The 25,974-nt window shown below is 32.9% G+C and overlaps 1 protein-coding gene across 5 annotated transcripts; it reads left to right on the top strand.

Moving 5' to 3' along the window:
• Positions 1–4,172: 4,172 nt before the first annotated feature.
• Positions 4,173–21,038, top strand: LOC134715623 (spermine oxidase-like). Of its 5 annotated transcripts, none has more exons than XM_063577927.1 (6): positions 4,173–4,195; positions 15,926–16,101; positions 16,601–17,538; positions 18,643–18,845; positions 20,172–20,280; positions 20,470–21,038. In XM_063577927.1, the coding sequence occupies exons 2-6, from the start codon at positions 15,939–15,941 to the stop codon at positions 20,611–20,613; spliced, it is 1,557 nt and encodes a 518-aa protein (XP_063433997.1). In that variant the 5' UTR covers positions 4,173–4,195; positions 15,926–15,938; the 3' UTR covers positions 20,614–21,038. The 5 variants fall into 5 exon arrangements, with proteins under 5 accessions (XP_063433997.1, XP_063433995.1, XP_063433998.1 ...); XM_063577925.1 differs by lacking the exon at positions 4,173–4,195 and adding an exon at positions 14,015–14,129; XM_063577924.1 differs by lacking the exon at positions 4,173–4,195 and adding an exon at positions 15,497–15,630.
• The last annotated feature ends 4,936 nt before the right edge of the window (positions 21,039–25,974 follow it).

Genomic DNA, 25,974 nt, shown 5'->3' with positions numbered 1-25,974 from the left:
ATTTACAATTTGCATAAGAATGAATTATTCGAAATGCTAAGGATTTTCTTACCCCAGGCATAGATTACCAAGATATATTTGGCACAACGATTTGAATGTTGGGTCCTCGATGCTCTTCAACTGTATATTTGTTTAGCTTTCTAACTATTTTTATCTGAGCGTCACTGATGAGTTTAATGTAGAAAATAATATAACAATAACAGTAAACTTTATTTGGAAACACTCAAACATATATTTACATGCGTAAATAGAGGCAAAAAACATGGTCATTATCATACGAAATAGAGGAAATGCGCGTCTAGCGTCTCAAATTAAAAGACTGGTAATCTTGATAACTATTAACAGAACATTTGTATACCATTCGTGTCAATGCAGACGTACCGGTACTGACAACTAGGTTGCTGATATCCTCGTCTCGAGTATGGCACGTACACCTCATAGAGTGGTTGTCAAAATATCATTAAAACAGGTTCATTTCAGAGGCAGGCTTATACCTGGAAATCCTGAAAATACAAATGATTCTGTGTGTTTTGCCCTCCACTCTGTATATTTTGTATCACTACCACATAGCCGACTCCTAATTTGTCATTGATGTAAAGCTTGGTGATTGCGACTCTATGGTGATTTCAATTTTATTGTATTGCTAGAGAGAACACAATTGTATATATAGCAGTTAAATTATTTCAATGAACGGGCATATCATCTTGATACTCGTTAAATTTATAATAACAAAGCTATTAGTTGGTAGACTAATGTAACAATTATACCCTTCATGTCTGCATTTTAAATTCTATTTGAATTTAATTGGACATTATATGCAACTTTCAATAAAACTTTGAGTAAAAGTATTTCAATATGATTTAAAACATAACTTAATATTATAGTTTCATCATACTTCAAAGAAAGAAAAAACAATACAAAAACTGGCACTAACATTTTAAAACTGTTTTCAAGGTGATTTGATTAAAACATCAGTAGATATTTTATCTAATCGAATTTGATATGGGTTTTCTTCAGTATCTTTTCATCCGGGCAATTAATTACTTGAGATTTGAATCCAATTAAGCATAGAATCTGTCAATGCTCTATTATGAATAATCAGGTAAAATCTAAAAGAAAAATAATGATTTATAAGTACTTCAACGTACATCTTGATAACTACCCTTCTAGGTACTCCACCGGTGGTGTTATATTTCTGTAAAAAAAGAATATGCAATCAATATTCATTAAGGTAAATAGACCTGTTTGATTGATTGTCACAGTGGTATGCTATATTCGGTGGTGAAACATCAAAAAGTTCCGAAAGGTAACTAGTCAGCCATACATTGTAATTGGAACAACAATCAATGTAATAAATGTACTAAACCACATGACATTGTCGCTACATTGATTCTGAAGGTTATACAAAATTGATTTATACTTTATGTCATGAAATTTCACTCAAAACATTGCTGAATCAGGAGACAAACAAATACAGACGAAACAAACAAATATCAAATGCAAGAAAAATCTAAAGAAAATTCAACAGTTACCTGTGAAATGCTGTCCTATCTGTTTTGCGCTGTAATTATCTTAGCTTTTAATATTAAAGTGGCGTTGATGTAATATTTGGCATGAACATTTTGATACAAAGAAGGAGGTTTAAAAAGAGGTTTGTGAGAATTTTCAATTCTTGCAAACCTAGTTAGTTTATTGGATAGATTAAAAAAGCGTACTGTAAAAAAGGAAATTTCAAAACGAAAAACGTTTATCAAATGGCAAACTATGAGCCGTTAGTGCATTTCTGCCATCTGTCGTATCACAACGATATCATAAACATGTAAACTAAATCATCATAGATACCAAGATTCAAATTGTGTACGCCAGACGACATTGAATATTTTTTTGAACTGATTGGGGTACCAAGTCGAAGAGCATTGGGTACCAAAAATTTTCAAAAGAATTATCAACAGTTATATTTCCTTTCCTCTTTCATGAGTTAAAATGGGGGTTAAATGAATTTGCTTATGAACAATTTTATTTAGAAAACGAGCCGTCATGATTTAGTTTACCTTTACCAAGAATCTTTGTCAAAGCTTTCCTTGTTTATACTATCAACTATTGCATCTCTTCACAATACAGGTACCATTGATACTGATGAATACCAGTTATGTTTGATTTGTGCTACTCAATTTTAGAATTATGATTTTTTTCGTGTAAGGTTTTGATGACCATTTTTTTTCTCTCTCGGTTTCCTCTCTTTATCGAGATGGTGTTTATTCTTTTTAGTGAAAAGAAGTAAATGACACTTATGGGATATCTACAATAAGTTAACCAAAAATTTTCAATACCATGACTAAAACATAAAATTGCGAAATGACAAATAAATGTTTTCAACCCGTTGCACAGAAAACTTTGGATTGATCACCACATATTCCATCAAAAGACATAGAAAAGACAATCAAATGCAAAAAATAACATTCGAAAAATGGCCAAAATAACAAATAGCAGTATACACAACACAAAATTAAAAAGACCTCACTAACACGAATGGTGATCTCGGGAGCTCCGGAAAGGTTGGCAAACCCTACTCTATATTTAGAACCGTCGTGTTGCTAATGTAATTACATACTCTGTTATGTTACATTAGCAGGGATGAGGACGAGATTGTAGTTGCTACATTTAGCACATATCAGTCGTCATCTGTATAACAGAAAATATATAACGGTTAACCTATTCGTGATGGCGTCCGTAAAGAATTGAAGGTATGACATCAAGTTCAACGCTTGGGACCCTCGGTTCGATATCTTTATGGTAGGGAACAACCCTCTGTCAAAGATATCTCAACAAGAAATGCAATTTCTGGAATAACGTATCAACTGCGAGATATTCTAGGCATTACTTGAATGTTGCAGTTGCATAGTAATGGAAAGTTCATTATTTCAAGCTGAAATTATCTCTTTATATTTGTTTTGTCAACCCACGAGTATTGTCAATTTCAAGATGTAATTCAAGCTAGGTCGAGATATGTGACAGACTTGATCTTCTGTATCCGTTATTTCAAGTTCGATGTATTAGATGCGATCACCAAAGTGCAACATATCCTTGGTATTGTACGACATAGATGTTCTGTAACAATCAACCAAATAATGATGGTGTTCGTTCAATCTTTCGTAGAACGCCTTATCGTTATCATTCTCTAGTTAAGATCACCACTTTATCAATGTGTTCTTAAAAGAATTAAAGACTGAAATATTGATCTGTAAATACAAAAAAAAAGATATTCAAATTAATAACTCGAAAACAAACTGATAAGGTCATGAAAAAAACAAAAACGATTAAAAGACAAACAAAAGTATTCAAAACACACCATAGGACACTAACTACTGTACGAAATGAACACCACATAAGTCCGGGTTTGATCTCAGGTGCTACAAACGGATAACTTAATCCTGCTTCACATTGGTTGGGAAACTGTCATATGTATTGCTCATTTTAGTATTAATCAAGTGATGAGTCTAATTTGACATGTCACAATCGAGGAAAGAGGGCGTGATTGTAGTATCACGTCTGGCGTATCAAATAATAAGCCTTGTACTTTTGATAACTTTTTACACTACTGGATCGATGTCACTGCTTCTGGTGGACGTTTAGTACCCGAACGCATGACCAGTAGTCAGCACTGCTGTATGCGAACGTAGAAAGTATTATATGATCAGACTGATAAAATGACTTATGATTCTGTTTGTCCCATATTTAAATTTCTAATCATTTTACCTCCTGATTGGATTGTCGTGTGCACAAAATTAGATAACTTACGTTTATAAACTACCAAAATAATACAATTGAACAAATACAATAATAAACGCTATAAAATAAAAAGATATTTTCAACATCACAATATATGTTCCTTTTTTTTTTGGCAAAAAAATTGATACGTTTTGAAATGTGAGTCAGTCGAACATTAGACATAAATATTGGTAGTACCAATACACACGGACACTATTCAAGTATATTGAGATGGGTTAACAGTTGCAATACAATGTACAAGTTTATCATTAAATTGACCTTTCTAACAAAATATAAGTATCACTTGAACTGTTTTCACTAAGAAAATAAACAATTTCTACCGTAATTACGCTAATAACATTTGAAAAACTATCATTTCCGTGCAAATTGAGAGTTTAACCTGTACAGTTTCAAGGAATCTGTTTAGGTAAGAATATATCGTTATTGTTAATTAAGATAATTGTTTATTTTATACATTCTGGACTATTTTTCTATGTATGGAAAAATCTGTTATGCTATAAATTGTTATTTCAAATTAACAGACAAACAGTAAAATGTTATTTTTTTCAAATACTGACCTGGCTTATCACTAAAAAGAAATGAATTACCGAGTTGTACGGGGCGCCGAATGGGACTCTTGTGGTTTTGTACAAAATTCAATTCTGTCATAACAAAATCATTTTTGTCTTACAAAACTATGTGCTACAGACTTGTTTTGTGAGAACTTCAATTTTGTGATGACAAAATTCATGTATGTAGACAAAATTCATTTTTGTCATGACAAAATTCATTTTTGTAGACAAAATTAATATTTGTCATGACAAAAGTCAATTTTGTCTAAAAGGTATGCAAATATAAACACCTGATATGGAAATTAAATCACAAAAGTCGATTGTGTGAGACAAAATTGACTTTTGTGAGACAAAATTGACTTTTGTGAGACAAAATTGACTTTTGTGAGACAAAATTAACTTTTGTGAGACAAAATTCAAGTTTGTCAATTTTGTCAATTTTGTTGAGACAAAAATCAATTTTGTCAATTTTGTTGAGACAAAAATCAATTTTGTCAATTTTGTTGAGACAAAAGTCAATTTTGTTAATTTTGTTGAGACAAAAGTCAATTTTGTCAATTTTGTTGAGACAAAAGTCAATTTTGACAATTTTGTTGAGACAAAAGTCAATTTTGTTGAGACAACAGTCAATTTTGTGATGACAAAATTCATTTTTGTGACGACAAAATTCATTTTTGTAACGACAAAATTCACTTTTGTAACAACAAAATTTACTTTTATGAGACAAAATTGACTTTCGTGAGACAAAATTGACTTTCGTGAGACAAAAATCAATTTTGTTGAGACAAAATTCAATTTTGTCAATTTTGTTGTGACAAAATTCAATTTTGTCAATTTTGTTGAGACAAAAGTGAATTTTGTCAATTTTGTTGAGACTAAAGTGAATTTTGTCAATTTTGTTGAGACAAAAGTCAATTTTGTCAATTTTGTTGAGACAAAAGTCAATTTTGTCAATTTTGTTGAGACAAAAGTGAATTTTGTCAATTTTGTCAATTTTGTCTCACAAAAGTCAATTTTGTGTAACAAAAGTCAATTTTGTGTAACAAAAGTCAATTTTGTGTAACAAAAGTCAATTTTGTGTAACAAAAGTCGATTTTGTATGCAAATTAGTTCACAGAAACCAAACTAAACTAATTTGAATACAAAATTGACTTTTGTCGCCCAATTTTCAAATTAGGTAACAAAAGTCAAGTCTTTGTAACAAAAATGAATTTTGTCATGACAAAAGTGACTTTTGTCCGCTGATAGATAATTTTGTATGACAAAATTTTAAATTTGTAGTATGATACAAATTTTGTTAAACTGAACTTATTTTTGTTGAACAAAAGTCACTTTTGTCCGTACAAAATTGAATTTTGAGTACAAAACCACAAGAGTCCCATTCGGCGCCCCGTAAGTTGAACATCCAACATGACCTAAATAAGAAAATGCCAAAACCAAGTCAGGAATATGAAACTTGCTGTTTCTTCGTTTGAGGTGCTTGTGCTTTTACCATTTGATTAGAGACTTTTTGTTTTGAATTTTCCTCTAGGATGAGTATTTTTGTGATTTAACTTTTTTCTGTTACATTATCATTTGAACCAGTCCATTTAATGTTGTTAACTGATAAATTTGCTTTTGATATGAATTTGTATTTGATAAAAGAGTTTTTTCTATCCGTTCAACTGAATCAAACTTGACATATCTTATTTACTCAATGTATAATGGATTGGACACAAGTAAACCATACTTATGAAGTCCGCTCCAAATAACAATAAATTACAATACAGTATTAATATGAGCATGCATAATTCAAAATATACAATACTTTACGAGTTTATCTATTGAAAAAAGATGAAACAGTTATAACGCAAAAATTAGTCATGATGAAGATGATGACGAAAATATACCGCAAATACACTTTTTCTACATAACAAGAAACATCTCTGGCCTATTAATAAATTCGAATACATGTTTAAATATATGGAAATTTTGTTCATACGAGAGGTATGGGTTACCAGATGTTAGTAAATCAACATTCAATATAAGGTCATCAGGAATCTAGTCCTATAATATAAGACTCTGAAGGTTCATATCATTTACATTCAACGTTTTTTATCGGATATTTTTTTTTTACTATCAATGTTGAACCTCAGATGCAAAATCTTAGTTTCTTTATAATCTAACATTTTAAAAAGACAATTTTAGAAAGATTAGTTATAAATCATGTCAGTGCTGATGTGCTGACTACTCAGCTAATGATACCCTCGGGTACTGATAGCCAACCAGTGATGTTAAAAATAAAAACAACACGTAATATGAATTTCATGCGTCTGAAGCCCTGTTTTTGGTTTATCTTCCTTAAGAACGTTCAACGCCAGATAATTAAAAGCCAATAATTTATAAGAACCGAAACAATTGAAGAGCTATATGACCAAAGCAACCTTATATTACTAGTATTTACTAAAAAAAAATCATCGGTACAAGGACATTATTTTGAAATATAAATCAACATGCAGATTTCTTAAACGATCAGGAATTTCACATTATTTTTTTATGGAAATATTCTTTACAAAGCACAAAAATGACAACATTTATCTCAAAAGCTAAACAAACCTTCAAACATACTCATTCAGAAGGGATTTAGATATAGGCAACTGTAGTATATCGCTTTTAAAAATTCATACATCGATAGAGAAAAAATCAAATCCGGGTAACAAAACTAAAACTGAGGGAAACGTATCAAATATAAGAGAACAACGACATAATAGAGACACCACACCGAAATGTAACATGCACAGAAATGGACTAAACTGTATCAATGGCCATGTACCTGACTTGGTAAAGGGCATGTTATGAAAATATGGAAGGTTGAACCTGGTTTTTTGACATGCCAAACCTCCCGCTTTAATGGCAGTGTTAATTATTACATTAAAATGACAACATTACACGACAGGGTTACAATAAATAAACAGATAAATGAGAGAAAATATAGGTCAGAGAAACAAACGAATAATAGCCATCAAAAGATTACATGTTAAAAAATATTTGTATACGCCAGACGCGCGCTACGTCCACGCAAAACTATGATCAGATGTAAAAAGTTTGAAAGCCATAAAAACTACAAAGTTGAAGATCGTCGTGGACCAAAAGCTACAAAAAGTTGTGATGCCAGGGTTATCCACCTTGAACAAAACATCATTATTATCAAGAATAATCAAATTCAGACAGGAAATGAGGAATGCGTTAAAGCGACAACAACCCGGCCATAAAGCTGACAACAGCCGAAGGCCATCAATTGGCCTTCAATGTAGCGAGGAACTCCCGCACCCGGAGGCTTCCTTCAGCTGGCCCCTTATAATATGTATACTTGTACAGTGTTTTAATGCATGGTTTTGCAAATAGTAAATTTTATAAAATGACTATATAATAGATATACATGATTTAACTGAAGGTGTGACTAGCTATAGAATAAATACGAATACATTACCAAATCACAGCCCTGTTAGCCATAGTCAATGCAACGCCCAAAGTGACGTCACATTTAAATTTTTTAAACATGTTCCAAAAATTAAGAAAGAAATTGGATGAAATTCAAGATTACATTTGTATCTAACTTATATTAATGACAGTGAAATTTATAATAGTAAATACTAATTAATATTTAATTGTAGTAGTAATTAGATAATTAATCGTATTATCTAGCTTTGTGGGTGTATCTTCTAATCAAACTGCAAACCAAATTTGTAGTGTAAATTTCTTTGATCCAAAATTTCTACTAAAATGAACTGGATGAGTAGTTGTCCCTAACACAACACCAGAATACAACAGAAAAAAATACAATTTACAACTACAAACGTTAAGACATTTGACAAAATCCGATGACAACAACAAACACAACATCTAAAACCAACAAATTAATTTGGGATGGAAAAGTACCGTGCCACGTCTTAAAGCAATACGAATTCCCACTCAGCAAAACAGTCACATTCGGGATTAAGTCATGTGCGGTAATAAAAAGATCAGACGATGTAATGGCAAACCACAATCTAACACGTGGTAAAAATGTGCATAGTTAGTTTGGACAAAGATACAACGTATGGATCAACCATTCGTGATGGTGTCCGTAAAATTTATGGAGTGTCATTTTTAATCTTTCCTCATAACTTTGTTGGAGCAGTTTCTGCATTAGGAACACGCTCCTGTATATAAAGTCCGTATTGTGTGAACATGCACGAGAATATCGTATTAATTGAGATATGTAAACACAATACGAAGGGGCAGAGGATATGTTACTGCAGAGAAATGGGAAATTGATAATTGGGGTGTTGAAATCGTCCCGTTTATCATAGATTGTCGTGTGAAGTCGTCCATCTGTGTCAATATTGATGAAAAGATCAAGGTATGAAGCAGTCCTTCTAGTATCAGTTGTATCCTTGATTTCAAGTTCATTGGGATATATGAAATACAAGTATTGGCTGAGCTATGGAACTTTTAGCTATTTCTTTACAAGCTGAACCAAACACAATGAAAGTCCCAACTATGTACTGGCTTCCGAAGCTGCACAAAAAAACTTACAAATATAGATTTATTTCATCTTCTAGCCATTGTTCAACTACTAAATTGTCTGTTTTACTTACTAGTACACTTGGTACAATAAAAAACCTGATAATAAATTGTTCAAATAAGGCTTTTGAAAATAGTGGAATTAATTACTTTTGGAGTGTCAAAAACTCGTTGGAAGTACTTGATAAATTGCATGCATATATTGGTGATTTTGAATCTGTTCAAAGTTTTGATTTTTCTACCCTATATACCACTTTGCCTCATATTCTTATAAAGAAAAAATTCACATCCCCAATTAACTGGGCATTTAAAAAGTCGGAATGCGAGTACATATGTTCAAACTCTTTTAGATCATTTTTTAGTAGCAATAAACAAAAGAACTATGTCAATTGGACATGCTTTGATACTATTTATGCGCTTGAATTTTTACTTGATAACATTTTTGTTCGCTTTGGAGATTCCGTATATCGTGAAGTTATTGGAATTCCAATGGGGACTAACTGTGCACCACTTATTGCGGACCTGTTTTTTGTATTGTTATGAGTTTCTCGCTACATTGAAGACCCATGGGTTGCCTTCGGCTGTTGTCTGCTCTATGGTCGGGTGGTTGTCGCTTTGACATATTCACCATTTCCTTTCTCAATTTGGTTATTCAGTGATAGGACATCATCAATATATCGGAAAGTGAAATTAAAGAATTTCGCAAGGTTCTTTTTCTGTTTGTCTTTTATAAGGATTTGAATGAATTCTGCTTCATACGAGTACAAAATCAAATCGACTAGTGGGCTGCAAAATTAGAACCCATAGGAATACCGATTGTCTGTTGAAATATGAATCCTCCAAACTCAACAAATATATTGTCGATAAAAAATCCAGCATTTTGATAATATCGTCTTCAGTGTATTTTCTGGTAGATTCAGTGTGGTTCTTTAAAAAATATGAATTATTGTGACCCGAAACAAGAAATTTGTATCTATGATTCCCATTTTAATAGAAAAAGTTCTGTTATAAATGAGATGGTGAAGTTGATATTCCAACTGAGCATGAGGAAAAGTAGTGTAAAGGGTCGAAAAATAAAAAGTCTTTATGTTGTTGCAAAATTGCAAAGATTGGGATCGAAGATTAAGCAGTGGATCTTTCGAATTTTTGAGAATCCACATCTGGTTAACATCACTGGTAGAATATATCTTATCACAATATTTGTGAAACCCATCTTTAACTGTAGAAAGAAAAGTAGTCAGTATTCTAGAAAGATGTTTAGTCGAACATTTTGACGATCCAGCTACGTATCGTTCTTTTTTACATGGATTTTTGTGTAGTTTTTGTATCCAGTATAATGATGTTACGATACTGATGTCATGTCTTTTAAGATAGCATATTTGATTCATTCGTATGGTCTTTTCGTCGGAAAGAAACACATTTATTATAAAACCAGTTGTTGGCATGATGCGGTAATGTTCTGCTCATATATTTTATGTTGGTATGATACTAAACCTCCAACACTTGATTTTCATATGATGAAGAAACAAGAATGTCTCCATAATACACGGATGCCACACTCGCACTATCTTTTCTATGTTCAGTGGACCGTAAAAGTTGGGGTCAAAACTTTAATTTGGAATTAAAATTAGAAAAATCATATCATAGGGAACATGTGTACTAAGTTTCAAGTTGATGTAACTTTAACTTCATCAAAAACTACCTTGACCAAAAACTTTAACCTGAACTTCGCACTATCATTTTCTATGTTCAGTGAACCATGAAATTGGGGTCAAAACTATAATTTGGCATTAAAATTAGAAAGATCATATGATGGGGAACATGTGTACTAAGTTTCAACTTGATTGGACTTCAACTTCTTAAAAAAATACCTTGACCTAAAACTTTAACCTGAAGCGAACGGACGCACAGACGAACGGACGCACAGACGGACGAACGGAGGCACAGACCAGAAAACATAAGGCCCCTCTACTATCGTAGGTGGGGCATACAAATCTTAACATCAGTTCAATTGCCTTCTAGAGCTGGTATGTCAGTAACTACTAATAGTTCCTTGTTTATTTATTATGCCCCACCAACGATAGCTAAAGGGCATCATGTTTTCTGGTCTGTGTGTCCGTTCGTCCGTCCGTTCGTCCGTCTGTCCCGCTTCAGGTTAAAGTTTTTGGTCAAGGTAGTTTTTGATGAAGTTGATGTCCAATCGACTTTAAACTTGGTACACATGTTTCCTATGATATGATCTTTCTAATTTAAATGCCAAATTAGAGATTTTACCCCAATTTCACGGTCCACTGAACATAGAAAATGATAGTGCGAGTGAGGCATTCGTGTACTGAGGACACATTCTTGTATATCATGGTCTTATTTCTATTTCTCTATTTTTACTGTTTCCAAATTTTGAATTATTTTGAAATACTAAGGCTTTTCTACCTCAGGCATAGATTACGTATACCTTAACTGTATTTGGCAAAACTTTTAGGAATTTTGGTCCTCAATGCTCTTCAACTTCGTACTATATTTGGCCTTTTGACTTTTTTGGATTCGAGCGTCACTGATGAGTCTTTTGTAGACGTAACGCGAGTCTGGCGTATATGCTAAATTTGGTCCTGGTATCTGTGATGAGTTATTTATTACCTATATTCTGACACTTGAAATTGGACTTTTTTAACTGAGTTTTACTGTGCGTATTGATGTGTGTTTCTTTTTCTACGTTGGCTAGAGGTATAGTGGGAGGGTTGAGATCTCACTAAATATGTTTAATCCTTTAATGCGCATGTCAGGAGTCTCCGGCCTTCGTTTGACGATTTTTTTTTTAATAATTTTAGTTCATTCATATGTTATGGAGTCAAGCATGACGTTCATCTTCACTGAACTAGTTCACATTTTTATTTAGGGACCAGCTGAAGCCTGCCTCCGGGTGCGGGATCTTTTCACTTTGTTGAAAACCAATTGGTGGCCTTCGGCTGTTATCTGATATTTTGTCTGGTTGTTGTCTTTTTTAAATATTCCACATTTCCATTCTCAATTTTAATACAATAGCCAAATCCATCTTAGGCCAACTTTGCCTGAGGGAGTTCAAACCTTAGTTTCTTTATAATTTCAAAACTTTTAAACGGAAAATTTTAGAAAGGATCTTTATAAATCATGTCAGTGCCAAGGTGCTGACTGTTGAACTGATGATACACTCCTGGACTGATAGTCCACCAGCAGAGGTGTAAAACATGAAAACAACACGTTATACATTTCAGGTGTTCGAAGCGGGTTTTTCAGATTCACCTACATCCGCAACATGTTTGAACGCCAGTGATTTATAAGAACTGAACAATTGAAGAGCTATATGTCCAAAAATAACCCAAAAAAACCACAAATCCATCTAAGACCAACTTTGCAGCAAGAAAAAGTTGAGACCTTGGTTTCTTTATAATTTAAAAAATAGCCAAACCAATCGAAGTAAGGCCAACAATACACTTAATTTCAGTTAGAAGTTGTGTTACTAAACTTTTCAGGTCCGTTCAGTGATTGTATCTCTGGAATTACAACATCCCTCTATCAAAATTACACCGAGTACATAATTGGAACCAATTTAGCAAAAATAGTAGCGACAAGTTTTATCCCTCGTTAGATTTGCTCTAAATGCTTTGGTTTCAGAGATATAAGCCAGAAATTACATTTTACCCCTATGTTCTATTTTTAGCCATGGCGGCCATTTTGGTTGTTTGGGCGGGTCATTGGGCACATTTTTTAAACTAGATACCCAAATGATGATTGTGGCTAAGTTTAGTTATATTTAGTCCAGTAGTTTCAGAAGAGAAGATGTTTGTAAAAGTTAATGGGCGACGGACGACGACAGACGCCAAGTGACTGTGATGAGAAAAGCTCACTTTGTCCATTAGGCCTGGTGAGCTAAAACTGAAACGTGAACATAGAATACTGTCAAATTGTTCAAATTTTTTTAAAGAACTGTTTCAAAACATCTATGTTTTGATTTTTGATGATGTGAATTTTAGCATGGATGCAATAAGAGTACTCCTCATTATAGAATAATACTGTTTTACATCGTTTGGATGTTTGTTCAAACCAATTTTTCTATGATTCAGTATGAATTTCAAATCGAATTGATTGGAACTATACACTAGTATATAGTAATATTCAGATGCAGTTCGCCAATTTCTAATACAATTTCATTATGATCCGAGATACCACCCAAATACATATAATTTGTACAGATACTTTGTACAACATGTCAGTGTTTTATTAACCGCTTAACTTAAATAGATGATGCAAGCACACAGTCTTTTGTTTTGCATATTTCTATCATAATTCCACAACTTCATGGTACAGTCTAAAACTGAGTATTGAAACACGCACATACACAAACAGACTTCTTACGGATATGATTTTGGTATAAGGAGAAAAATAATGTGAGAACTTAAATCATTCAGGTATCCTTATTTTCTGTTTAAGGACAAGGAGAATAGCAATTAGTGTTAGGTTGAAGTATATAATTTGAAATTCAGACATTAAACCGACACATTTTGGAAGATAAGCATTTATCACCTGGTGCAAGAAGGTGTGTATAAAAAAGTTATAACTTGTACAAAAACCCTGTGCAAATTATAATTTGTACAAACTTAAATCTTGTATACATGGTACTCATTGGTATCAGTATACTAAGTCTCAAATGAGATGGTGTCCGATGACATGTGACTCGAACATGTGACTTTCTGTCCGTTTACCCATTAAAGTATCTTTAAACGAACAAACATTGAACCTTAATTTCTTATCTTTAAAGTTTAAAAGGTTATCAAAACAGGAAATACATTAGATCTCATTTTCCATATATTCATGATATATATAACAAAATTAAAAAATAAACTCATAAAACAGGATTTACAAAACTGATATCACAAGTGTACGTATTTCTTACACCCACCTTATAAGTTTTAGATTTCACAGACGATCTTCAGGTACTTTTTCAGTCTTATTTCTTTCCTGAACGCGTTAAAACAAAGTGGATATATGTTTTTTTTTATAAGTATGAAAAAGTCTGTGGACGTCGCACTAAGGTAAACACGCGTAGTATTGTATTGACGCGGACCAGCTTCTTGACGTAATAACAGTGATTAATCATTTAATCTTGTTCTTCCTAAATACATGTAACCTTCTAGTCATTGGGTCATTGTTTTGTTTACATTGTAGTATACATACTCATTGTTAGAGATTTAATGACCAAGAATAGACCTGGTTCGTACATTTAGATAATTTTTACTTATACTGTATATATATTCGATATAAATTAAGTTTATTTCTTTTAATATTGTGCTCACATTTTTTTTCAATAGAAATCGTTTTGTTGAAGGCTTTTTCTTCGGTTCTCTAAACAGAACGAATAGATTTTTCTGTTAGATTAATTTCAACCACAGGCGTTTGAGACATGTTCTCCATTTTTGTTTTCATTTTTATGGTGTTTTATTTATTATTTTCAATTTTTCTATCACATGTAAATGTATTTTTTATTGTATTTTTAAAATGTGTTAAAGTCTTGCTCTTATTATACATTCATTAAATCTTCCAATTACAGTAGTGTTTACGAGTCGTTCCTCTAATGATACTTGAAAATATTACGAATAGATAGAACAAGATAATAAATTGAAATATTAAAAATCTGCTAAAATATAAAAACACCAAAAGGAGGGGGTACACGAACCCGTGTCTTTGGTTTTCCGGTCATTGTAATATTATATTTCATGCTCATGACAATACACTGAAGTAGAGTTGTAATATCACTATGAATATGAATCATTCAGAAACAATTTTTCGCATTCAAATGACAGTGCATCATAGGCCTCTAAAGGCTGGTTGGTATAATTATACATGATAATTGAATGCTTATGTTTAAAACTGCAATATATTGTATTTCATGTATATGTACCAATTTGTACTCTAAAATAAAAATATCTATCTATCTATATATATTATAAATTAATTCAAGAAGCTAGATATAAGTCTACATTTTCTCTGTCAATAACATATACATGTATCTAGAGAGATTTATTGAATGACCTCGCTTTTACAACTTTTATTTTGATAAAGAATTTGAATCGAAATTGAAATTCTAAATAGATTATAACTACGCATGTTCATATTGTTATAACTGTTATCAGAGACATAATATACACATATATATTTATACAACTCGTCTAAACATCAACCCAACAATGTTAGATCTGTCAATTTGCTTCGCAAATTTATATATATCATATGTATAATTATATGTCTCCATATGTCTTTGTTGCTATTATAACCGGGAGTTTTACGGCTATAGTAATTCAAAGACGGAATACCAATACTTTAAACTGTATTAGCAAGGTCCGGACAGTACCAGACCTTAGACCTAAACTGACTTCAAAATATCGTACAAAAGTACATATAAAAAACAGTAGCTATAGAACAAGATAAGTGTCCGTATCGGATTAACTTGTCATCGTCAAAGTGATTACGACAAACACATATTCAACAATAGAAATAATTGAGCAAAAAGATCTATAGGTAAAAAGTGAGATAAACGAATTAACAAATTGTCACTATAACCATTGATTATATCATTGATTACACTTAAAATGTATTGTCTGAATTTGATTTATTCATAGGTCCCAATTGTCCAAATATTCCTGGTTATATTATAACAAAATTGTGACAATAGTTTAACATCTTCTCAAATAGTCAGTTTTAAGAATAAGACGAGGTAGGTGGTTATGATTATTAGCTTGTTAGATTATAATTACTTTGTTAGCATTCAGTTTAGATGTTTATTTTTTTACTGCATCGTCTATATATATATACATGTAGCTCAGGCAATATAGTTTACGTTGACAAAGTGAGTAAGATGCAAAATAAAAGAAAAGGCTGAAAAAATGCGCTCGAAAACTTTGTGCTCTTTAAAATTACAAATTACCAACAGAAAAGGGGGAGGGTGGAGGGTATTCGATAATTATTATTATAAGGCTAGGGTATTAATTTTCAAAATCCTTCTTTTGTAGTTATTACAAATACATGGAATCGGGTCTTGAAAATGTCGAATTGGACGTTATTATCGTTGGTGGAGGAATGGCGGGCATCGCCGCCGCTCAGCAACTACTACAGAGTGGTGTAAACAACATACTAGTGTTAGAAGCACAAGATTACCTCGGAGGAAGGATAAAGACTATCGATACGGGTATTTCTTTTAACTGATTTTTATTCTTAGTTCTAATGAATATGTGTAGTTATATGGTTACCTATACCACATACTGTATATGAATGTCCCGAGCATTGAGCCTTTCCAGTTCATTATATAAAAAAGAAGGTGTGGTATGATTGCCAATGAGACAACTATCCACAAAAGACTAAAATGACACAGACATTAACAACTATAGGTCACCGTACGGCCTGCAACAATAAGAAACGCCCATACCACATAGTCAGCTATAAAAAGCCCCGATAAGACAATGTAAAACAATTCAAACGAGAAAACAAACGGCCTTATTTATGTAAAAAAATGGTCGTTGTAAAATGAAAATCCAACGAAATTCAAACTATCATATATTTTATTTTTCATACTGGGTTTTTTTATTATCATTTTAGTCGTTAGTCTACATTTTTAAATAATGTTTCCAAAAATCATGAATTTTAGAGAAAAACAATAGTTTTAACTGTTTGTTATCTTTATCATACAGAATATGGTTACATTGATCTTGGAGCAGAGTGGATCCATGGACAGAAAGGAAATCCTTTGTACGACATTGCTGTAGAAAATCGACTCGTCCATAACCGAAATCAAAGCTCCTACATAAGTCCTTCATCTGCCAGTATTTACGATGTACATGAATTCCGGACAGAGAACGGAAGCTTGATTAATAGAAATATTGTTTGTCAAGTGTCAAAGGCCATGGAGGATTTGTATTGTGAATCTATCGATAGTGCTCCGAAAGAGTGTCAAAAGAACACTGATATTATATCGGAAATTGAACCGTCTAAGTTTGACAAGGCAATATCTAGAAATTTTATGACAAAATCCTTCGCTACTCATTATTCTGAAGGCTTCGATGAATATTTAGAAAGTTGTGAGAATACAGACTATGATATACAGAAAGCTTTATATGAATGGCGCTTGAAATGGGAGCTTGGGGACAATTGTTGTTCGTCTTTGGACGACGTTGCCTTTCCTGGACGTTATATGATGTGTGAGGGTCATGGCATTACTGATCTCAAATTTGGCTTTGGGTCCGTTTTTAATGTATTAAAGAAGGATCTTCCAGAACAAAAAGTCGCTCTACGCAAACCCGTTAAACTGATAAAATGGAAGAAAAAAAATATTTGTTCTATTGAATGTTTTGACGGTTCGGTGTATAAATCAAAGCATGTGATCGTGACGGTTCCAATTGGTTATTTAAAAGATCACATGACATCAATGTTCTATCCATCATTACCCGACAAAAAGGTTCAGGCAATACAAAACGTTGGTTTTTCCACTCTTGTTAAAGTGTTTTTGGCATGGAATAAACCATTCTGGTGCGAGTCATATAGTGGTGTGCAATTTGTTTGGACTTCAGATGCAATGCAAGAACAACTTAAAACAGAAATTAGTAAACAGGGAACGACGGAAATGTTAAAGGTGAATGTTTACTTAAGGTGAAAAATATTCTATTCCGACTTATTAAAAAAAAATCTTCTCAAGGAACTGTCTATGATTCAAACAACTATATCTTGTTATCATTATAAGCTTTGGTTATCTTTAATTGCATTCATCTTCTCTTTTCTTTTCCCGTGAAAATACATATTCTCTTTTCTTTTTCTGTGGTTATGTGTTAAAAAAATATTCCAACCTGCATGTTACAATTGCATTTCGACTCACGAGGGCTTATGCACGAATGAATATAAAAAATGCAACACATTTGAGCTCAATGCTAAGGCACGGTTTGAGTGTGAAAATAAACATCGTCGTAATGTGGAAATTTTCTTACAGTTTTCAATGAGAAGAGTGTGAAAAGCTACATGCAGATTAAAATGATATGCATGACGGTATGAGACTTCTATATCAGACCGAAATGTTAGCCGATGTACTGATATATGGGTTGAGGGATGACAGCGGGACCGACATGGAATTGGTCACATATAAATCTGGGTTTTTAAAATATATATATATATACATAAGTTCGTCTGAGTCAGTGACAACCCTACAACGGATGTATCCATCGGATCGCCATCAATGATGGTGATACATGGCTGTGTACATAATGTATATACAATTCGTCTAAACATCAACCCAACAATGTTAGATCTATAAATTTGCTTTCGCAAATTTTTGGTTCTTCCCTCGCCGGGATTCGAACCCATGCTACTGTGATATCGTGACACCAAATCGCCTGCACTGCAGCCGTCCCGCTAGACCACACGACCACCTGGGTTCTCAAAAAAAGAGCTTTTGGTGGGCATGTGTTACCTTTCCACGTCAGTTTTAATCTAGCGGCTTCCGCGCTTCATACAAAATGTACTTCGGTCAACGCTTTTACACCCCCAATGAAGTCACAAAAAGAAGCATTCAATTCTTAAATAAGAATATAGTTCAACTCTTATTTCTACAATAGATTTAATTTATTCATCCCCATAGAATTCTCAAATACACCATATCTTAAAAAATATCAAATTCAATATTGAAAAGGTTGTTATTGAAAATTTCAATAGCTTTTAATTTTCTTTTAATCATATATTTATCTAGGTAGATGGAAACCCATGGTATCTTGATATTACCGGGTTTGAACGTTGTACCGGACGACCTAACGTACTTTGTGGTTGGTTGGTAGGAGAAGGTGCCGAATTGTCAACTACATTGAGTGACATAGACGTTTCGAAAGTATGCACGAGACTACTGCAGTGTTTCTGTGGTGACGAAGATATACCGGAACCAGATAATATATACATGTAAGTACACAAGAGTATTACAATGTTGCTGTGATGACTAAAACCTACCGGAACCATATAATATATAAGGATGAAAACTACTTAATATTTACAATATCAAAGCATATAAGACTCTTTTCAACACTTTAAGTATTCCCTATTCCAAACTAAAGACAAATTGATATCTTTTGTCTCTCGTCTATACGAGGCCCTTGGAATAGATATAAAAAAAGAAGATGTGGTATGATTGTCAATGAGACAATATTTTGGGTGTATGGAAGGATTGCTTAGATATATGTCTGTCTGGTGTTGTTCATATGACCTTGACCTCATTTACAGGGATCATCCATTAAGTTAGGTTTATGTGATTCTTGTAATGAGTCCACAAAAGACCAAAATGACACAAATATTAACAATTATAGGTCACCGTACGGCCTTCAACAATGAGCAAAGCCCATACCGCATATAGTCAGCTATAAAAGGCCCCGATAAGACAATGTAACACAATTCAAGCGAGAAAAATAACGGCCTTATTTATGTAAAAAAATGAACGAAAAACAAATATGTAACACATAAACAAACGACAACCTTGGAAAAGAGCTCATTATTTGGCAGTTTAAACAAATAAAAGGAGTCTAATAGTATCAACATATGTATTCGCGGTATTTGATCTTTAGATACCAGACTATTCGTTTAATTGCGACATTTTTACTAAGTGTTGATTTGGTGTATGATGCGTGGCAGTAGACGTGTATACCCTGTTAAGACAACTGGACAGTGGTCTGTCTACTATGGATATGCATGCAGTTCCCTTTTATGAGATTTTAAAATTGTTAAGATTTTGTTGCCTTGAATTTGACTTGATTGGTTAATTGATGCTCATTTAACTGCCAGTGGCAAATATTTCATGTATATTCAAGAAAGGACAAATGAATCGAACTGGTTGATTATACAAAGTAGGTCGACTGGGGTGAAAGGCAGACGTTTGAATTGTCCGCCTTTAATAAATTTGAGAATGGAAATGAGGAATATGTCAAAAAGACAACAGATAACACCCAAAGACAACCGGTCATGGATTTTCAACGCAGTGTGAAAATCTCGCAACCGGAGATGGTCCTCAGATGGCCCCTAAAAAATGGGTATTATTTCAGTGAAAATGGACGTCATACTTAACTTCAAAACATATAAATAAACTTAAATTAAAAAAAAACATACAAGACAAACAAAAGCCAGAGGCTCCTGACCAGGGACAGACGCAAAAATGCACTGTTCTTATTTTTTCTTTCTTATTGCGTTTAATCTTCTACAATGTATGTGATCTGCATTTAAATGTTCTTCTATTACTAGATCCAAATGGCAGAGTAACCAGTTTATAGGCGGAGGTTATAGTTACGTATCCACACGAACACAAGATGGAGATTATGAAGCACTTTGTGAATCCTTACCTTCCAATCAGGTAAAGCATTTCTGTCACAGCTTATATGAATGTTGCAAATTGTCACGAAGCTAGTGTCTTATGAAGTGCAGTTAAAGACAACAGTGTAGTTACTCGCTTCTTTCTTAATGTATACGTGTTTAAATGTGCAATCTGTTTTAAAAAAAAATGAATAAACCAACTTTCAATATTCATTCTTGTATTTTTCAGAATCCAAGGTTACTGTTTGCAGGAGAGGCGACAAGTTATAATTTCTATTCTACAGCCCACGGTGCCTATGAAACAGGAATAAGAGCTGCAAAAACTATCATAACTTTGAAACAAGAGTCGAAAGAACCAACAATAAACCTGTAAAATAATGTCTCAATAGCCAATACTGTTCAATTGTTTGATGACGATATCTTTTTTACAACTCAATACAAAAGCCATAAAATAATAGGAACATTTATGCTTTTCAATCTTCATAATGTATGATTCATGTTTCTTACTCATTAATCATTAAAATAGCTACGTTTTTCCTTTGATATTCGGTATCATTATTTTGGCATTTAATTTTAACCACAATTTGGAATATTTTATTGATATTTGGGACTATTATTTCTTCAAATACATCATTTCATTGAGAATAATAGTTAAATGGTCTGTCCTGTCACTGAAAATTTGATCCACACCTTGTTGTTAAGTTTGTTATTACTATAGTTTTACAATAACCATGAGAGTTGAAAGAAAAAAAGTATTTATATGAATGAGTTATATTCAATAAAATGATTTTACTGTTATTTGTGATAGTTTTGTTGTACGTAGGAGAAAAGAGAAGAATTAGCAATGAAAATCTGTTTTCAAAGTCTCTGTTATTTTATTTAGTCTCTGTGATCGTTCGAATCATGAGAACTTTAATTTTCTAAATCTATACTTATTTTTAATATCATAAGTTGAAAAATCTTGAAGTTCTTTTTGAGGAGAGAACAATTGTCTTTAGATATTAGATTAAACATTATGACATTTGGTATATTATGATACACGCTACTGAGAAGATCGCTGCTAAACCATATGCTAAGGTAGTACAAATAGCTATGAAATGAAGCAACCCCCGTTTAATAAGACCGACAGAGCCATGGAAACGAGTAACTTGAGTCACAATGACATTTTCAAAAACCTAAAGTGGACTGTGAGCGGGATAGTAAAACAAACTACTTTGCTTAAACTTTTTTGAATGGGTGTCGATTTTTTGTAAAACCAAGACAAGCTGATCTATAATCCAAACCGACATTTAAAATAACAGGCGAATATGCTGTAAGCAAAGTCTTTGAGTGAGCAATAATATACACCTCTCATTATCCTATTGTCTTGCAAAACAAATAACGAGGTGCCGCGGTGACAAAACCTTAAATTATGAGTGTGGGTTATAAATGTTATAGACAGCATATCTATAAGTAAACCGACGGCTGGCAGTGGCTCATACTCAACGTGTTGTGTTAAATGGGATAGAAAATTTCTTTTTAATCCATGAAATACAGGTAGTAAAGGTGGATCGTACACTACGCAAAAAAAAAGATAAATAATTCAAAACATGAAATTGGTTGTATTATTGCAATATATAAAATAACAACTTGCAAGATAGGTAAATGAGGTCATGTACTACAGATTCCACTCACCAATAGGTAAACACAGTTAGATTTTGCTATTTTTTTATATACAAAAAGATATAACAATCTGTATCATCAATCATTTTGTTATGTATCTTATTGCATGCGTGTTGGATCTTATGTTATGTCCTTACTTAATATATACTTTGCCGACTATACATAAAGCTTATTTATTTATTATTATTGTATAAGAATGTAGTGAAAAGGGCACCAAAACGCATGCCTTCGCCCTAGAGGATGAAACTGCACATCGAAGTGCCAACGGTACAAAATGTAACAGTATATCAATACATATAATACTTTTACATGTAATCTAAAATTGCGTCACTATTCAACTGTGACTGAATAAAATACGACTGTCTTCCATGGTAAGATAATTTTATCATGATCCATACCCTTAAACAGACACACATTGCAGCTGCACATTTTACTTCCTTTTCGAGACACATAAAAAAGAAACAAGGGCTAATTAATTATTTATGGTGCTATCTTCAGAAATTCTGCAAAAATAAACCAAAACTAATTAAAAAAAAACCTGATGAGATATTTGTAAATGTTTAAGGGGGTATCGCTGACTGAAGTAGTTAGTTGCTGTTTCACTACAGCCCTTCAACACAGATGTTGCGATGTCTAACCAACCCTGTACAAGGCAGGTGCTTTCATCTCCGATATTTATGGACTAGTTAATAGTTACCAAGACTAATCAGTGACGCTTATATCAAAATATTTATAAAGCCAAACAAGTACAAAACTAGGATTTGCAGTTTGAATCATCTCAAGTCACTCGGGCTTCCTCCAAGAAATGTCGACAGCTACGATATATGGAAGATTACAGAAAAATAGCGTTATAAACCAACCAACAATCAATCTATTTTTTACGTTCAACTTGTTCATTCTACAATCGGATAATTCTAAACCTTCCATTAGACTCTCGCAGGAAACCAGCATTATTGGTTTAAAAAGGATAAAGAATAAATTGCTTGGCTAAACGAAGCTGGGTTCGACCGCAGATGTTCAACCCTGAAAGTAGGGGCCAAAATCGACATAAAAATCGCACTTGATACAGGTCTGAATTTGGATTGTAATTTAGAAATATTTGACAGCCAATAGGTTTTTGACAAAGAATAACTGTACTATAAAGAACTTAAAGTTGGTTTTATGATTTGAATTTATATTTTTTTTTTTTTGCTTTTGTGCAATAAACTATGCTGTAGCGATATATAAAAAAATATATTTGAAGAAATTTTCTTCTTTATAATTTCTGAAATCTGAATTGAGAAAAAAATGCCCCCCCTTTTCTCTCCAACACACACAAAAATCATTTCACCTCCCCCTTTCCCTTATTAAAAATAAAATCCCTTATGATATGGTTATAATTCCATTTCAAATTTAACTAGAGGCTCTAAAGAGCCTGTGTCGCTCACCTTCGTCTATGTGCATATTAAACAAGGGACACAAATGGATTCATGACAAAATTGTATTTTGGTGATGGTGATGTGTTTGAAGTTCTTACTTTACTGAACGATTTTGCTTCTTACAATTATATCTATCATGAACTTTGCCCATTAGTAACAGAGAACTATATTTGGTAAAAATTTACATAAATTTACCAAATTAATGAAAATTGTTAAAAATTGACTATAAAGGGCAATAACTCCTTAAGGGGTCAATTGACCATTTAGGTCATGTTGACTTATTTGTAGATCTTACTTTGCTGAACATTATTGCTGTTTACAGTTTATCACTATCTATAATAGTATTCAAGATAACCAAAAACGGCAAAATTTCTTTAAAAATTACCAATTGGAGGGCAGCAACCCAACAACCAGTTGTCCAATTCATCTGAAAAATTCAGGGCAGATAGATATTGACTTGATTAACAATTTAACTTCTTGTCAGATTTGCTCTAGATGCTTTGGTTTCATAGTTATAAGCAAAAAACTGCATTTTACCCCTATGTTCTATTTTTAGCCGTGGCGGCCATCTTGGTTGAATGGCCAGGTCATCGGACACATTTTTCAAACTAGATACCCCAAAGATGATTGTGGCCTAGTAGTTTCAGTGGAGATTTTGTAAAAGATTACTTAAGATTTATGAAAAATGGTTAAAGATTGACTATAAAGGGCAATAACTCCTAAAGGGGTCAACTGACCATTTTGGTCATGTTGACTTATTTGTAGATCTTACTTTGCTGAACATTATTGCTGTTTACAATTTATCTCTATCTATAATAATATTCAAGATAATAACCAAAAACAGCAAAATTTCCTCAAAATTACCAATTCAGGGGCAGCAACCCAACAACCGATTGACCGATTCATCTGAAAATTTCAGGGCAGATAGTTCTTGACCTGATAAACATTTTTATCCCATGTCAGATTTCCTCAAAATGCTTTGGTTTTTGAGTTATAAGCCAAAAACTGCATTTTACCCCTATGTTCTATTTTTAGCGGTGGCGGCCATCTTGGTTGGTTGACCAGGTCACGCCACACATTTTTTAAACTAGATACCCCAAAGATGATTGTGGCCAAGTTTGGATTAATTTGGCCAAGTAGTTTCAGAGGAGAAGATTTTTGTAAAAGATTACTTTAATTTACGAAAAATGGTTAAAAATTGACTATAAAGGGCAATAACTCCTAAACGGGTCAACTGACCATTTTGGTCATGTTGACTTATTTGTAGATCTTACTTTGCTGAACATTATTGCTGTTTACAGTTTATCTCTATCTATAATAATATTCAAGATAATAACCAAAAACAGCAAAATTTCCTCAAAATTACCAATTCAGGGGCAGCAACCCAACAATCAATTGACCGATTCATCTGAAAATTTCAGGGCAGATAGATCTTGACCTGATAAACATTTATATACTTCGGGCCAGGTGAGCTAATAATGGAGTTTGCAACCACAATACACCATTACTTGATACATAATTTACAAGCAATGTAGGGGAGGAAATCAAACATATAAAACAGTATTCTTTAAATGGGATTGGATTACACTGCTTTTAAACTGTCTTAATTGTCCTAAAACCAGAAAAAAGAGTGTTTCCCCTTTTTTGCCCCTAATTCCTAAATGGTTTGAGTCATAACCCCACAAAGTCAATCCCAATCATCCCTTTGTAGTATGGAAACTTGTGGTATAATTTCAGAGAGATTGATACACTGAAACGCATGTTATTGTCTGGAAACTATAATAAAGATTATTTGGGCCCTTTTTTGCCCCGAATTCCTAAAACGTTTGGACCACAATTCCCCAAAATCAATCCCAACCTTCATTTTGTGGTTATAAACCGTGTGTGAAATTTCATAGATTTCTATTTACTTATACTAGTGCTATTATCTCAAAACCATCTGTCTTTTGACAACACAGACAGCGACCACGACAACGTGATACCAATATACGACTGTTAAAAGATGCAGTTGTATTAAAACATCAATTCATAAATCCAGTCTTCAGAACGATTTTCAGAAGTTCACTTAAAATTAAATGTTTAGCCTGCTTAATTGATAATAATTGAATTTATGTTTAGTCTATAAAATAAAGGTTTCATTACAAGTATCACATAAACCTAATTTAATGGATGATCCCTATTAATGGGGTCAAGGTCAAATGAACAACACCAGACAGACATATATCTAAGCAATCAATCAATACATCGAAAATATAGTTTTAGATCACATATGGACCAGACCACTAAAACTTCACATTTTTTAATAAAAGGTCAGGTCTTAACTGGCATTTTGACCCTGCAAGGATCTCAAATACCAAATTCATCTGATAAATAAACTGTTGCCATAGCAATATAGCTAGCATGTATGTAAGATGATGGGTATATGAAATGGTTGAAATCAAAATGGGGAGCAGATGGATAAAATAATTACTGTGGATTTAATAACTGCCAATACCAATACAAGTCCTTACCAAATGTCATCAAGTTATCATTGTGGGCCACACAATCTTCATGGAAAGAGATGCGCAAATGCATATACAACTGCCTACTAAATATATTTGACTAACTATTAATAGCCATCCAGAAACCGATCTAATCACAAAATTTAACATGTA

Source organism: Mytilus trossulus, chromosome 4 (genome assembly GCF_036588685.1).
Source record: "Mytilus trossulus isolate FHL-02 chromosome 4, PNRI_Mtr1.1.1.hap1, whole genome shotgun sequence".
Classification (NCBI taxonomy): Eukaryota; Metazoa; Mollusca; class Bivalvia; order Mytilida; family Mytilidae; genus Mytilus; species Mytilus trossulus.
The sequence above is the reverse complement of the archived record's forward strand: the minus strand, read 5'-3'. Positions and strand labels throughout refer to the sequence as shown.

Coding starts and splice junctions, on each gene's coding strand:
- LOC134715623 (XM_063577927.1), top strand. CDS start 15,939: ATGGAATCGGGTCTTGAAAATGTCGAATTGGACGTTATTATCGTTGGT. Junction 16,102..16,600: donor GATAAAGACTATCGATACGG/GTATTTCTTTTA, acceptor TTTATCATACAG/AATATGGTTACATTGATCTT. Junction 18,846..20,171: donor GAACCAGATAATATATACAT/GTAAGTACACAA, acceptor TTCTATTACTAG/ATCCAAATGGCAGAGTAACC.